This window comes from Camelus bactrianus, chromosome 1 (assembly GCF_048773025.1).
Source record: "Camelus bactrianus isolate YW-2024 breed Bactrian camel chromosome 1, ASM4877302v1, whole genome shotgun sequence".
In the NCBI taxonomy this organism is placed as follows: Eukaryota; Metazoa; Chordata; class Mammalia; order Artiodactyla; family Camelidae; genus Camelus; species Camelus bactrianus.
The window spans coordinates 120,199,953-120,215,326 of NC_133539.1; the positions used below are offsets into that span (position 1 = coordinate 120,199,953).

At 52.1% G+C, this 15,374-nt stretch overlaps 1 protein-coding gene across 5 annotated transcripts in view; it reads right to left on the reverse strand.

The window, feature by feature from the left end:
- Nucleotides 1–679: 679 nt before the first annotated feature.
- The window catches only part of BTD (biotinidase), a 31,775-nt gene continuing 17,080 nt past the window's right edge, over nt 680–15,374 (reverse strand). For 4 of the 5 annotated variants that reach the window (XM_010966048.3, XM_010966049.3, XM_010966045.3 and 1 more), the window contains exons 2-4: nt 8,151–8,415; nt 3,601–3,750; nt 680–3,039 (exon numbers count right to left, since the gene is read on the reverse strand). In XM_010966048.3, the coding sequence (XP_010964350.1) occupies nt 1,867–3,039; nt 3,601–3,750; nt 8,151–8,399 (1,572 nt within the window). In that variant the 5' untranslated portion in view covers nt 8,400–8,415 and the 3' untranslated portion in view covers nt 680–1,866. Of the gene's footprint in view, nt 3,040–3,548; nt 3,751–8,150; nt 8,416–15,374 lie in introns of all 5 variants that reach the window. The other variant, XM_045524877.2, reaches the window with a different exon arrangement.

The following is a 15,374-nucleotide window of genomic DNA, read 5'->3' on the forward strand; positions in this document are numbered from 1 at the left end:
TATAAACAACTGGTGCAAATTTTGGGTACCAGCTTGCCAACTCTAAATGTAAAAAAACAGACAATGTAAATGAGTAGCCAAAGGTTATGGAGACAACAGGTCAACTCATTTCTGCTGGCGCCTTGAGCTCCCTTCTTAGAGCCACGAAACAGCGCCCCTGGCCTCCCACTGTGCGGGTGGGACACGTTTCTCACGTTGAGTCCTAATGAGCTCTGACTGCTGACTCAATGGGCAACATTTTGTTTAGGAAAACACAAGAAAACCCAAAGAACATATTTAGGCCAGCTTCCAGCAACATCTGGACACACGACAGCCAGGAGAAGACTGCTGTGTATTCTGCTTGATATTGAGAAACAGGTGCTCTTATATCAATGATGAGAATTTTTAATGGTACAAACATGTTGGAAAAATGAATTTAACCCTACAAATCCTGCACCAACAAGATATCCCGTGCCCAGGATTTTACTGAAGGGAAAAGAAGGTCCAGATACATGTGTCCATGCATGCCCAGAGCAGCTTTTACAGCTCACGTCTATGGCTGGTGCAGCACAGCTAGAACACCGTCTTGAGAAACGAGGCCCGGGGAATATTCGAGCTAAGTGAGATTCCCCTCACTCACCACCCTGCTTTCACCGCTAGAGGACACAACCGAGCATTTGCGGAATAAAGGAAGAGGTCATTTCGTGGTGTGATCTAAGAATTATAACATATATTTGAAGAGAGAAGTTGACCATGGGGGAGCTGACTGTTGGGCACAGAATGTGAAGTTGGAGGAACTCTGATTAAAGGAGGGGCTGGCCCTGCTGCCACTGGCTTCAGTGCTGCTCAGGTGCTGATCCTTTGAAATGGATGCCTGAGTGGAGGGGAATGTTGGTGTGTTCCCTGGGGCTTGTGTGACCTCTTCCAGGATCCTGAGCACTATTAGCATGTCTGCCATCTCTTCTTGTTTAGACTGCAGGAATCCTGGACCAGTTCTTGGACCAGAGAATTGAGTTCCTTTCTCAAACGCAGGCTGACCCTCATCATTTTCCTGTTAAATATCAGCGAGGCTAAGTATATTTAATGAATCTCGTTTGAGCCTGGCGTTCTCTGCAGATGTCCCCACGCCAGCATTCTCCTTTTCAGCAGTACCAATCTTGCTAATGAGTTGGCATTTCCCCCAAGTCAGTGCAGCCAGAGTTTTCGCCAACTTCTCTTTGTGTCTTCCATAAAGTCGACTTGTACAAGACTGACCAAGTCTGAAAGTACGTAAGACACCGACCAATAACCTGCTGACAGGCAGACATGCCGCTGTCAGCCCTTCTCGGTTTTGGAAAGCGAACTGTGAACTCAGGCCAGTGGGCGGCAGCAACACCACAACCTCAGTCAGCTTCTCAAAGAAGAGCCCTAAGCCAAGCTCCACAGGGCACGGCAGCCCCCGCACGGCACTGACCCCGCACAGGGCTCTGCCCGGTCGCCGTGGAGCCACCAGCCACACCAGCCCCGGGGAACACACCAACTTTCCACCTGGAACCCCACCAGCAGCTGACACCCTGGGTTGGTCAGATACCTTGTCAGTGTTGGGGGAGGGGCTGTGTAAACTGACATTTATTTTTGTTTGAGTTCTTATAACAATTGTGTAATGAAAGCCCTACCGGAGGAAGATGTGGCTTGGAAAGTGGAAATGCAAGTAGAAAAATGCCAGAGGTGTCTTGCTAATTTGTATTTAAGAGGAAGAGACACTGGTGAAGTCTGTTTCCCTGCTTCTTCCTATGGCGCCCAGGAGGGACTCCGGGGCGGGGAGAGGTGGCCCACGTGCCCCGGACTTCGGCCTGTGCCCATGCAGGGGGCGGCCCCCGCGTTGGCCAGAGCCCACCCCGCACCCTCCTAGTCCCTCTCGTACACCCGCCCGTACAGAGCAGCCGTCACCAGACCAGAGGACAGGCCCCGCTTCGTCAGGAAGTAGTGATCGCTCTCCCAGCCAAGCTGGTCAGGGGTTTCCAGGGTCATCCCTGAGGTCAGCAGCATCGGGAAGACATAGGGGGTGCTGAAGTTCCCCCACAGGTGAAACTCAAACATCCCCGCGGCCTCCGTGATCTCCTGACCACAGGTGTCAAAGCCGAGCCCCCCGCACTTGACCAGGGCGCAAGCCTGCACGTAGTAAGTACCGTGCACGGTGTGAAGACCGTCGAAGACCCCCAGGGCATATAGCTCTTTGGACAGAGTGGGCCTCTGGTAGAGTAACTGACAGCAAAGGCCATTGGCGCAGACTCGGAGGTGGCCCTCCTTTCCCCAGACAGGGACCAGGGTGAAATTGTCATACATCATCTCAGAGTAGAAGGTGGCAGGAGTGCTCGTGTCCCATCCGGTGGCACCGTTGCAGTGGACATCCTGAGCGTCCTTCTCAGAGTACGGACCAGCTGCCAAGATCTTTAAAAACTTACCGTGGGCTGGGTCTGTTTTACCTGTGGCATTCGCTGCACCAACGAGACCCAGTGGGTTTTTGGCCACCGGGGCAACTATAAGGTGGCCTTCGGGGCTCTCCATGTCATGGTGCCAGAAAGACTTCCGAGGGGCGTGTATGCCGCTTCCGGTCATCCCTAGAGACGGGTGGTGGATGTTGGCGGCCAGGAGGTTGATGCCAAAGGCAGTGGCGAAGCCCCTCTGGATCTGCACAGCCGCCAAGAGCGGGAGCTGGTTCATCCAGGCGGTCGGGTACACCACGTGCTTCACCTCAGGGTCCCTGAGCAGCCTGGCGGCAGGTTCAAAGAACAGGATGTCAAAGCAAGTGAAGACGCCAAACTTGCCAGCAAAGGGGGTGTCGAAGATGATGTGGTCCACCTCGAGGGGGGTGTCAAATGCCGCCTCGAAGTAGAGGTTGTGTTTGCGGTAGCGGTCAACCAGGGTCCCGTTACTGCTGAACACAATGTTGGTGTTGAACTGGTACCTTCCATCATTTGGGCACCCTGGGTCCCTGCTGTGACAAGGTTGCTTGGTCCCAAGATTGGCCACCAGGAACATCTCTCCCTTGAGAGCCATACAACTCAGACGCTGGAGGACCTGGCAGGGAAAAAGTATAAATAGACAGAATTTTTAAACCCTGCCTTCTGCTTATAATTGTAAAATAGAAGAGTACCTGTGGTGTATCCATAATATGTAAACAGCTAACCCAAATCAATAAGAAAAAAAAACCAGTCCTGAAAGTGTGCAAAGGGTACAAACAGGTGATTCACAGAACAAAGACAAATGGCCCACAAACATTTGAGAGGATGCTCAAGTTCATGAGTGACAAGCAGATGCAAATTAAAATAAGGTGTCATTTTTCACCTTCATAAGACTGGCAAAAATTTAGAATTCCATCTTGCATCGACCAAAGGATGGGGAAAAAGGCACTTTTGCTCTGCTAGTGGGCATCTAAATTGAAATCAAAATCTTTTAAAGGGAAAAAATATCTTTTAAAACGAAGTGCCTGTGGAGCACATGAGGCCTGGGTGTGATTTGTAGGACCCTAAGGTCGCCTCCCAGTCTCATTCAGCATGTCTTGGCTTTTGGCGAGTGGCATGGTTCACCTCTGCATGCCTTCAGAGCAGGTGGTGGAGGAAGGCTGGTCCCCTCATGTACCTCCGTGTCATTGAATCGGTGGGGCTCCAGGCATGGGTTCCATCCGATCAAGTGGGGAGATGGCATGAAGTCCAAAAATGGGTAAATGGAGGTTCTTGTGAAGTTGAATCCGTGAATCCCGTCTTCTGGGAACACTATGATCTGTGCGCCCTGTAAGTCAAACACCAGCGGACAGTCTGTGGTCAGACAATGGGAGTTACTCCCTCACTCACCCGACAGCCATCCAGCAGTAGCCCTGACCCAGGAAGCAGAGGTGAAAAGGTGGAGTTTGGACTCGGCAGGGATCTCGGCCCTGGGGGAGCTGACTCACTCGGCCCGACTCCGAGGGAACAGACCAAGTCCCCCAGGAACCAGCACTGACTGTATCTGGGCTCGTCAGGGAGGAAGGGATGAGTGAGCCTGGTGGGAGGGGCAGGAGTCGGGGGGGGGTTTGTTGGGATGCAGTGGGACAGGAGGTGAGGGGGTGGCAGCGACTCTAAAGGACTTTGAATCTGGGGCTCATTAGCAGACGTGCTGCCTGGAGTCCAGTGGTTTTCAATTTTCACTATGCATCTAAACCAGACAGGGGACTTCTGAAAAAAAAAAAACACTCTGTTTAGGGGTGATGCTGGGACCCCCTCGCTAAAAAATCTGCTTCAACAGACTGTGGGTGGGGTCCCGGAAACAGAGTTTGTGTGAAGCTCCCCACGTGACCCTAACGTGCAGCCAAGGCTGGGACCCACCGGGCTGGTGGGTGAAAGTCAGTGCGTTGATTTCAGCACAGAAACCAGGACCTGATCCAAGTGGTGTTTCTCCAGCTGGGAGTGAGGAGGCTCCCATCGCAATCCTGACCAACCCTGGTCCTCCTCCCAGACCTGGAGACACCCCGGGCTCCCCGTGACGGCAGCAGCAAACTAAGAACCCTAGCCGCACGGGGCAGTGCCCGGCCGCGCCCTCCTGCCGCTCTGGGCTGACAAGGCTCAAAGCGTCAAGCCTGGAATATCACCCCTGGAACATTATCAATGGAGAGGTGGAGGAGGCAGGCAGGGCAGGATGAGTGATCTAAAATAACAGGCAATTTGAGTCACTTATTTCTGGAATGCTCTGCAAACTCTTATCATTTTTTCCCCTGGTTATAAAAGCTTCAAAAGTTTAATTGCAGAAAAATCTGGAAAACAGAAAATTTAAAGGAGGAGTTCATAATTGTGTATCATGAAGATGCGTATTGTTAATATATTGGTGATTTTTATTTTTCTCTCTCTCTCTATAGGTGTGTGTATAATTGAGACCATAACAAATGTATGGTTTTCCACCTTGACTCTCTCACTCCAGAACATTAAGACTCCAAAGATAAGAAATAGCATTTGTGGGTTACAGTTAAGAGGACACCAGTTTATCCTCTATTGTCGGACATTTGAATTGTTCCCAATTTTTTTGGTAATAAAAAGAAAACTGTGCTGACTGCCTGTGTACAGGTGCTCAAAACACTTCCTGAACGAGTGATGTACACAAATCTTTGACTGGCGCTCCCTTATGTCTTTAGAATAAAGCCTCATCAGAGAAAGTCCTGGGTCAAGGGCATGAGAAATTTTAAGTTCTTAACATAACGTTGCCAAATAGCTTTCCAGAAGGCTTACAGCAACGTACACGCCCTCCAGCAGAATGTGAGGCCAGTCGTCTTACTGCATGTTATAATGAAAAATCAGCACAAACCTGGGAATACAGAAAGTTGAAAAATGTACGCTTTCCAAGAGATACTGGGGTTCTGATTAACAAGCTCACTCAAGGGTTGTTTATCCAGTGAATGTACCACTGTTTGACTTTGCTATTTAATAAAAGATCACCCTAAAGACAATTTTATGGCCTGTAGAACATTAGCCAGTTTTGTGTCTATTAGCAGATCCATTTCAACATTCACTTGACTGACGGATACACTCCTGTTCCTCAAATCCCCTTGTGAATGAGCTCTACCATCTTCCTGGTTCCTTCGTTAATTAATGGGCTAAATAAAAGCTCTGGCACAAGACCAACCTACACTTGAGAGTATAGGATACATGTTTTTAACTTTTTGAAAATTATGCTTTGACAAATATTTTCCTTGATTAAAAAAAACTTTGAGAGCGATGAATGGTTTCTTAGGGACAGTAACAGTTATGTATATGTATTGGGTTAACGTGAAAATGAAATTGCGTCTCCTGGACACGCATCTGCCAGGAGTGAGGAACCAAGCCCGAGCTGGGGCAGAGCTTCGGGTCTGACGCGATTACCTGTCCTTTCTAGGAAGGAACTCACGTTCCTGATGAAGGGTTGAGCAATTTGCTGATGGACATCAATGAGATAAAAAATTCCTGGGGATTAGGAGGTCAGCCCGGGTGACCGACCAGCCTAGTATCGTTAAGCTAGAGTCCTTCTCTTCCCATCAAGAGAGAACTAAAACGATTTAACTGGCTTGCTCAGGAGCCAACACCCTTGTAGGCAGTTTGATGTAAAACTCTGACACACGCTCGGAGCGCCTGTCTTCGAGGTTGCTTCAACACACGCAACCACAGAGCGGAGTGGGATATCTGCGAGCCCTAGAAATGCCCAGATCAGCAGCTCCACCCCTGCTCCTGGACCACAGACACGGAAGGGGTGATGCCCGCAGTCAGCGTGGGTTCAAGGAAAACCCGTGGTATGTTTCACTTGGGGGTGGGTGACTAAAACGCAGGGGGACAGTGTGGCCACAGTTCCTGGGTTTCAGTGAGGCATCCGCCACATGCCTTAGCACCATCTTCAGGACAGGATGGAGAGTAGAGGGGTGAGGTGTCAGGGCCGTGCAAGCAAGCACCTCCGTGCAGAGAACACCCTGGAGCAGATCTGCGTCAGGAGGAGGGCTGAGGGGACGCAGCCTGGAGTGTTTTTATGCTGATGTCAGAGCGGATACAAAAGAGGTGTTTCCAGAGGTGTGGACGATGGTGAAGGTGCCCACAGAGCCCGGTGGGCGGGACTGATGAAATTTAACAGCACGCACATGGCGCCTGCTCTCGGGTTAGAGAAGTTAACCTCACAAGGATGGGACAGCCGTGGCAATGTGTGTCTGTGTGGAAAGGGCTCAGGAGCCTGGGCCGACAGCAAGCGCTTTGTGAGTCCCAACCAGACGTGGTTGTCAAAAGCTATCTGGGGGCAGCACCTGGCACCACAGAGGCAGTCTCCTCCGCCCTCGGCGGACAGGCCGGGAGGGCTGCAGGAGCTCAGGGCCCACACGTGACCTGGAAGGTCTTTGGTGGCAGGGTGAGAACAGCATCTCTCAGTGGCCATGGGAAGGACAGGGGGATACAGCTGGCGACGGGTGCCACCACAGCGCCCTCAGATCTGGGGAAGACGGCATGCGTGCGGAGGGACTCGGTCTGCTCTGTTTGGCCCAGAGGATGGGACAGTGGGTGACAGTCAGAGGGAGGCTGTTGCTCACAGAAAAGAAGCCTTTTCCATAAGTTCCCACTGCCCTCAAGTGGAGCGTGTGGACCTGGGAGGCAGCGTGTCCAGGGCCACTGGAAGCTCTCAGGAGCAGCTTGATGGCAGGCTGGGGACAAGAGTGTCGCCCATCAGAAGACGGTGGGCCAGGCCTTTGGGCGCCCTTCCAACATTAGTGTGTTATGTAAGTATGTCCCACAGGCTAGACCCTAAACTGGAGTGGTGGGCAGTGGCCGTCCAGGGAGTCCTGACCGCCCTGAACAGAGTCGGGGGCTGTTTGGGCGGGACTTGCTGGCAGGATGCGACTGTCCTCTGAACTCGCAGACACAGGGCGCAGAGAGTGCCTCCTGTCCAGACAGTGGGCTGGTCCCCACCGCCACAAGGGTTAAAGGCCAGACTTCCTCCCAGCAGGTCACCTTCCTACAGTAACTTTGGGCACTGACACCACCGGGTCTTCACCACTCTTCCTGGCAGGAGAGGCTGGCACTGGTGCCCTCGGTCTGTGTGGGCTGAGTTCTCAGACTGCTCTGGTCTGGCACAGAGACCAGAAAGGAGTCCTGTGTAATCGGGGGGCAGCAAACTGCAGCTCCGGGGATGCTTACTACCCCAGGTAAACTCCGAGGGCCTCCGAGGGCATGAGAGGCCGTCAAGCCTGGGGCTCTCAGACTTTTCTGCACATCAGAATCCACTGGGGAGCCTTGAAAAATCCCAAAGCTCAGCCTGCAGCCCAGACGATGGCAGGCGTGGGAGCCTGGCCCCCACATTTGTTTCTTAGCGGCCAGGCCACTCCTCCACACAGCCGGCGTGAGAACAGGGGTCTGCCACAGGCTTCTGGGACTGGAGGGGGAGCATCATCAGGGGGGCCTTGCTAAAGTGTGGAGTCTGAATCAGCAGCTCTAGGGCAGGGCCCCAATTCTCACTTCTTCCATCTCTAGGGCAGGGGCAACTGCTGCGGCTGGTCCGCGGACCACCCTCTGAGTAGCAGGACTCAGCCAGCTGACTAATTCCACTTAGCTTATCAGCTGATTTTCCAAAGGGGCTGCGGGAACCACCGATGGGGGCTAACGAGCAATCTGCCCTGTTCTGCGGACCAGCCACCCTGACCCGGGAGCGTATCTTGCCTTTTGGGCTGCAGCCATCACTTGCTGTTCGTATACATCAAGGTTCTGGTTCATGAGCTCCAAGGCCTGCCTGCGGCTGATGAGGTCCAGTGGGTTCGGGCTCAGGATGGACCGGTGCTCGTACACGGCAGCCACGTACTGGTCGGCCTGGTGATGCTCGGCCGGGCAGTGCTCACCGGTGTGGACCCCCAGGGCGGCCACGTAGCAGCCGCAGAGGAGAAGCGCCAGCGGCCGGCTGGCTCCAGACATGATGCAGACCGAAAACCTAGAAGGGAATGGGGCGAGGAGAAAACAGCTGAATCCCACCTGAATCCAGGGGTGAACTTTCGCAGCTGGGCTTCAACAATCCAGTGAGGAAACTCACCCGCAGTGACTCTGCAGCTCAGAGAGCTTGTTTACCCTTCCTAATAGAAAGATCTGTGTTCTCTCCAAACACGCAGCCAGGTACGTCTAAAATGGCTCACTGTGCTAACAGTCTGGTTTCAGCACATTTCTAAAACAGACCCAGCGTCTGCCACGATTCTCCTCCCAGCAGGACAGCAGTGTGTCACTGCCCACTCTTCCAGCAGCTTAAGATTCAGGCAGTACTAATGATGGTTTTACATGATCCTGTGACACAGCCCACCTCCCAGCACTGCCCTCTCTACACACAAACATGCTGCAGCTGGAATTATGTGACCCTAATAATACAGCTCGGCTGTCCTGGCCACAAAAACCCGGTGAATCAACCACAACTCCCCCGGCGTGTCTCTGGTTAGTGACGAATCTTGGGGGCAAGCCGCACTTTACCCAGCACAGCGCTCTTTAACTTAGTGCAGAGCAACTGCTGACTTCTACGTAAACGCCAGTTTGTGGACAGTTAGAAAGGAGTCTCCCCATCAACGCGGGACTCCCTGCTCCCTCCTTGAATTTGAGGATTGCCACTGCACACCACCACCTCCTCAACCTCTGTCTCTGTGACTCCAAAATGCACACTCGGAGCAGTCGTTTGGAAATAAAAATCCTTTTGCAGCAATGAAATGCAATTTTCTAGAAAGTAAACTCGGATTTTCCAGAAAGTAAACTCAATTGTAGCTCCTACTATAAGAGACTAGAAGTAAATCATGTCACTTACAATGACACATCCAGGTGCCTCTTTTTCCCAAGAATAGGAATTTTAATTTCTTTGGGGGAGGGGAGGTAATTAGGTTTGTTTGTTTGTTCCTTTATTTAATGGAGGTGCTGGGGATTGAACCCAGGACCTCGTGCATGCTAAGCACGTGCTCTACCACTGAGCTGTACCTGCCCCCCCGGAATTTTAATTTCTAATAGTTATGTGTTACTAGGTGTTTTAGAGTGAACAGTCCAGTTCCTTTAAAATCAGCCTGGCCTCCGAGCTGAAGCCCCTCCCCAGCACACAGATTTGGCAGGTGGTGTGCCATGCCCAGGCCCCTGCCCTGTGGAGAATTCCTGTGGCTGAGCAACCACCCAGGAGTCCAATTAAGTGGCAAGACACCAGAGACAAATGGAAGAACATATTCCTGTTCTTTACAGAGAAAATGCACCCTGCCCAAGTCTGACTCAGAACCCCTGTGTGTGCATTTCAACACAGACGCTCTGGGCCGCTGCAGTCTGCATGCAAAGCTTCCCAAAACAAAAGCAATCATAATGATTTTCAGCAACTGATCGCGGACCTGAGATGCTCTGTGAGGCCTTGCAAATTCAGATCCTTCTCAGAATAAGTGGTGCCCTCCCGTCCCCACTCTGCCCCGTCTCACGCTATTCCTTTTCCCCAGGGAATAAAGGTACCATCTGAATACTGGGCCCCAGGATGTGCCCCCATTCCTCGGGGACGCTGTAAACAGTGAGTGAAAATGAGAACAAGGGGCCTTTGAGTGACTGGTCACGAGTTTTGGAGCAGGAACAAAAATATAATTGATAAGCTTTTTTATCTGGATTTGGCCTCTGAAGACCAGCAAGGAATAAGTCTTAAAAAAGTCTCAAAATACGTTTTCCTTTCCATCTCTGGTTTCAGAATGATGACAATGGGGGCGCAGGGAGGTTTGCGGGGAAAATGTTCATCTTCAAAGTCACAGTCACAAAATCTCTAAAGCGTAAGGCCGTGGCCTCATGCAGAGCTGAGGAAACAGGGCCGGGGTGGTGGTGGGGCAGCAGCTGGACCAGGGCCCGGGGCAGGCAGGTCGGGAGGTCCCCGAGCTGGGAGTGGAGGCCAGTGTCCTCCTTTCTCCGATAAGAACTGCACGCCACTGGTTTATGTCTGTTTACATCTCAGGGCCGTGCCATCAAGCAACACAAGGAAATCGCAGAACCAGCAAGGTATCACCTTTCTTTCTATTTTGAGAAAATAAATTTAGATTATTTACAAAAGGAGCCTGGGAGGGGAGCTGTGAGTGACAGTCATTCCTGCGGGAACGGAGGCAGGGCCGTAATAGGAGGCCAGGCCGACTTGAGTAGGTATTCACGCTGGAAAGCAGCAAGCTTAACGAGGGAGGAGAGAGTGAGGCACTGTAATAAAAATAGGCACCACAGTTTGCCCTCGCCGCCAAAGAGCGGGGAAATAGCAGGCATTTTAGCTGAATTTGCAGACTCTGGTTTTCCCTCTGCATGGGTCCCACACAGGGTCTCTCTCGGGAAAGATCAGCCCAGGCAGAGGAGGGGGCTTTGGAGGGCTGGTCTCAGGCATCAGGATGGAAGGACAGGTGGCAGTGTGCTGGCTCCGGCTCAGGAGTGGGGAGGGGGCTGCCCGCGAGCGACAGGGCCCCGGAAGTCAGGGGATCTTGGAAATCCAGCAACAGACCCTCCCGGAGGGCTGGCCAGGGCCTGGACCATAGACAAAACAGTGACTTGAGGTGTGTGCCCTGGCTGAAAAGGGAGCTATGGACCTCCTGCCCATGGAGGGCACCTGACTGTGAGACTGCACTCCAGGGAGGGCCCAACAGGAAGGTGGACATGTGTTTCCACATCCTGCTTCCTAGCGCCCCTGAGATGGGGGCCGGGAGACGACAGAGCCAGGAAGCCCTTGTGCATCCGACTCTGGGTGCAGGCGCCAGGGATGCAGCAGCGAAGGGGCCCAGCCCTTGCGAGTGGAATCCCCACCCCCATCCCCCGCCAGACGAACGGGGAAACTGACGCAATCAGCTATAGACGGTCCCCTCTTAGGGTGGTTCGACGTGACAATGGTGCAAAAGCAATCGGTATTCAGTGGAAACTGCTCAGAATTTAGCATCTGGACCTTCCCTTGGGCTGGACATGCAGGACCACCCCTTCTCCCAGCCTGGGCAGCGGCAGCCTCCGGTCCCGGCAGCCACGCGGTCACGAGGGCGAACCACCAGGACATGTACGACCACCTGGACCCAAACACGTTCTCTGTTTCACTCTCAGCTCAGTATTCATAACCTACATGAGAAGTTCAACCCTCTGCTATAAAAGAGGCCTTGTGTTAGAGGGTTTTACCCCGCTGTCAGCTAGTGTAAGTGTTCCGAGCACGCGTGAGGTGGGCGAGGCTGGGCTGCGATGCTCGGCAGGTGAGGGGGATGAAGTGCATTCTGACATAGGACAGTTTCAACTTAGGATAGTTTACTGGGACTTAGCCCCATGGTGAGGTGGGTAAGACCTGTACTAGGATGTCAGATGGAAATCAGGAGGAGAGAGAGAGATGGAGGGGCCTGGCGTGGGTGGGGACTGATTTTAAACAGTGTGGCCAGGAAGGGCTCGGGAGAGAGAAGGTGGGGTCTGAAGGAGGAGGGAGAGGAGGCCCGTGGACGCCTGGGGAAGAGGCTCCAGGCAGAGGACTGCTCGGGCGAAAGGCTCGAGTGGAAGCCTTTGGGGTGGTTCCAGATACAGCAAGGAGAGTGGTGGGCCGGAGCCCAGGGACCAGGGACGGCGGCAGAAGGTGAAGTCAGAGAGAGAGGGGGCCCCTTACGGGCCTCCTCGCACCCCCTGCATGGCCCCACCCTCTTCCAGCCTCATCTCCTTGGAGCAGCAGCCTGTGAGATCCAGGTAAAGCCTGAGCCAGTCAAGAATCTCGCTCAGAATCTTCCAGTGACTCCCCATGGCATGCAGAGTGAAAGCCAAGGGCTTCCAGGACCGACAGGGAGCCGGGTACGGCTGGGAGAGCGCTGCTGGCAGAGGGCTGCTGGGGGAGCGCCGCTGGGGGGGCGCCGCTGGGGGGGTGCCGCTGGGGGAGCGCTGCTGGGCACCACCTTCACATAAGCATCCTGGTCTTTTACTGGCCTTATGGAAGCCTCCGCTGCTCATTCCATAATGAAAAATGTCCCCCCCACCTCCCAACCTAATCCTGATCAGGAAGGTTCTTGTGATCTGTGAGGAAAAGAAATCAAAGTCTAAATTACGTGGAAATCTATTTTGTGGAAATTTGGTAACATGTCAATCACTAGATATTTTCGCACACAAGGAACTTCTTTTTTTCCATCTTGCTAAATGATTCAGCTTGCTAGTCAGCTGTGTTTCCTTCCTAGCTGGGCTATTACAGTAGTGTCTTCTGCAATAAAATGAAAGGATTGTTATTAAGGTATTCTTAATAAGATAATTTCAGAGGCAAGTAGATACATTTAACATTTTATATATAGACCTACTGATCTTTTTAATAAAAGATCTTGTCACTCCTTACTTGTCAGGGAGAATAACAGCCCCGTGACTGGGAAAGGAGGCAGGATAAGTTGGTCAGCAGAGGAAACGTCACAATCCGTGCAGCAGAGCTGAGGGAGCGGCTAAGTGATCAGCAGTAAGCATGGTATCCGTTTCTCCATGTATCTGACAGGATGCCCAGAAAAACGCTGTGAAGTTTCAAAGTTTTTTTTTTTTAATGGAGGCACTGGGTATTGAGCCCAGGACCTCGTGCATGCTAAGCACATGCCCTACCATGGAGCTACACCCCCACCTTCTAAGTTCCAAATAGTTTTAAACCTGACCTCAAGGATTTTGTGATTTTCTTGTCTAAACCCTTTTACATGAGGAGGAGAAATAGCTCCTAGCTCTGTCTAATTTACATAACCTGAATTTACAGAGACTCCAAGGAGACCTTCATCTCCCAGAAAGCCTCCTGTTCTCCGCCTCTGCCCCTGTTGATGCTAAAGTGAGCTGGTCCACGACCCAGCCTGGTATGATGTAAAGCCCCACAGCGCTGTAGCTCCAACAGCTCAGAGCGAACGTCCACCATCCAGGCTTCGATGCCCCTGGGGTCGTGCCAGGGGGAAGCACCCGTGGGGTGGCAGCTCAGGGTGATGCTGAGGTTCAAGGCTGAGCTGAGTAAATGACCAGGAACTGCAGGCTGTGATTTTTCCTTTAGAAAAATTCCAGCTATTATCTTCACAGCAGTGTGACTGTAGACCAGGGCTCTGACGGGGGCCCCTTTCTGTAGACCCCAGTAATTTCTCTTAAGACACTGAATGGGCGCTCCAAGGACCATGACACTTGAGCTTAAATATGCCATCTTCCTCTTCTTTGAATGGGAAATTGTCTTCACAACTGAAGACGAAACTTGCCCCCGAAGTGCCCGGGTATTTAAGGGACGCAGGCTCTGTTCGCCTCCGGCTCACTGCTGCCGCCCTGTGGGCAAACTGAGAACCACCAACCTGGGAGGGCTCGGCCCCAAGCACCATGACTGCAGGTGGTTCTTGAGCAGTTAAGTGCGTGGTTTCCCCCTCCTTTCCTTCTCCCGGCCATTTCTAACACTTTGCCTATCTCTTCTACAGTGAAAAACCCAGGAAACATTTGATCTTAAAGACCTGGGTCTCATGGAAGCTATTTTTTATTCGCTGTGCTCCCGGACCTAGCGCACTTCCACATCTCCAGTCCTGCATGTGCGGTGTCTGCTGCCACTATGCGCCCACGGACGGGGCTGGGCGTGCAGAGTGACGCCGCCAGCCATGCTGACTACAGCACTACTCGCGGGGGCTTCTGGGGGAGGTAAAGGATCCACACGGACACATTTTTATCTGGCTGCCACGTTGCACTTTGTTACGTGTGAATGTTTTCGAGCCACTTTTACATCCACTATTTCCCTTCCTCTTCCTGTCATATAAAGCAGAGGAAGCAGATGGCGAAGTTCCATTTTCATGGTGAGGAAGCACTCCGGGGCTAGTCAGCGGTGAGAACAGACTGGAGACTGGGTCTCCCACCTCCGGCTCCGGCCCTCCCAGCACACATTGAAGACAAGGGTAACCGATCAGTCAGACCCTCAAAGACCACTGTGGTGTCTTCTGTGCAGCTGCAGCAGAACTAAACAAAAACTCAAAGCAGCCCAAGGGGGAGTCTGGGTGGTCAGACCGGAGCAGGGGCTCTCCAACATGGGCGGGACACTGAGTCACCTGGAGGGCTTGAATACAGACCCCTGGGCCCCACGCCCAGAAGGTTCAACTCAGCAGGTCTGGGTCGGGCCATAGAACACGCACTGCCTAACAAGCTCCCAGGGGACGGTGGTGCCGGTGTCCCCGGTCTGGGGTCACCTGGAGAGCCCTGGGCAGGGGACAAAGGCAGGTGCGTTCTGAGTCTTTCTCTCCCTCCTGTCAAAGGAAGCCTCCTTTACTTCCCACGTGCCTTTCCCTCCCTCTCCCTCAGGGCTGACAGAATGTGGGCAGATCTCAAAGCATTTCCAACATATTGAGTGCAAATGAGCTGCAAACGATCCAAACACTCCAACTTGGGGGGAAAAAGCCTCCCGCAGACAATCTGGTCCAGGTTGGTTAAAGGGTTCAGTGCTCGTCTTTGCCTCCACCGGAACATCGCTGTAGAACAAGGCTGTTACTGGTTTTCATTTGTTTACATAGAGTTCCTGACCTTATTATTTTCATTTCTTTAAGGAAGTAACTGGTGACTTTATTTTGTTTTGTTTTATCTGGGTGGGGGGAGGTAATCAGGCTTATTTATTTATTGTATTTAACGGAGGTGCTGGAGACTGAACCCAGGACCTTGTACATGCTAAGCACGCACTCTACCACTGAGCTCTACCCTCTCCCTCCAAGTTCCTGATTTTAAAAGAATAAAATAGAAGTAATAGATAATCCATTATGTAATAACATAATATGAACAAATAAACATGTAGAAAATAAATTAATTACATCTATATATAAATAAGTAATCTGAAAAATCTTCCGATTATGTTCTACAAATTTGTATCAGATTTCTTCTCAAAAGCATATCTGAAATCTCTGGGGGCCAAACATGCATTGCTGAGGAAGTCAAGTCTTTTAAACTGTGGCTCAA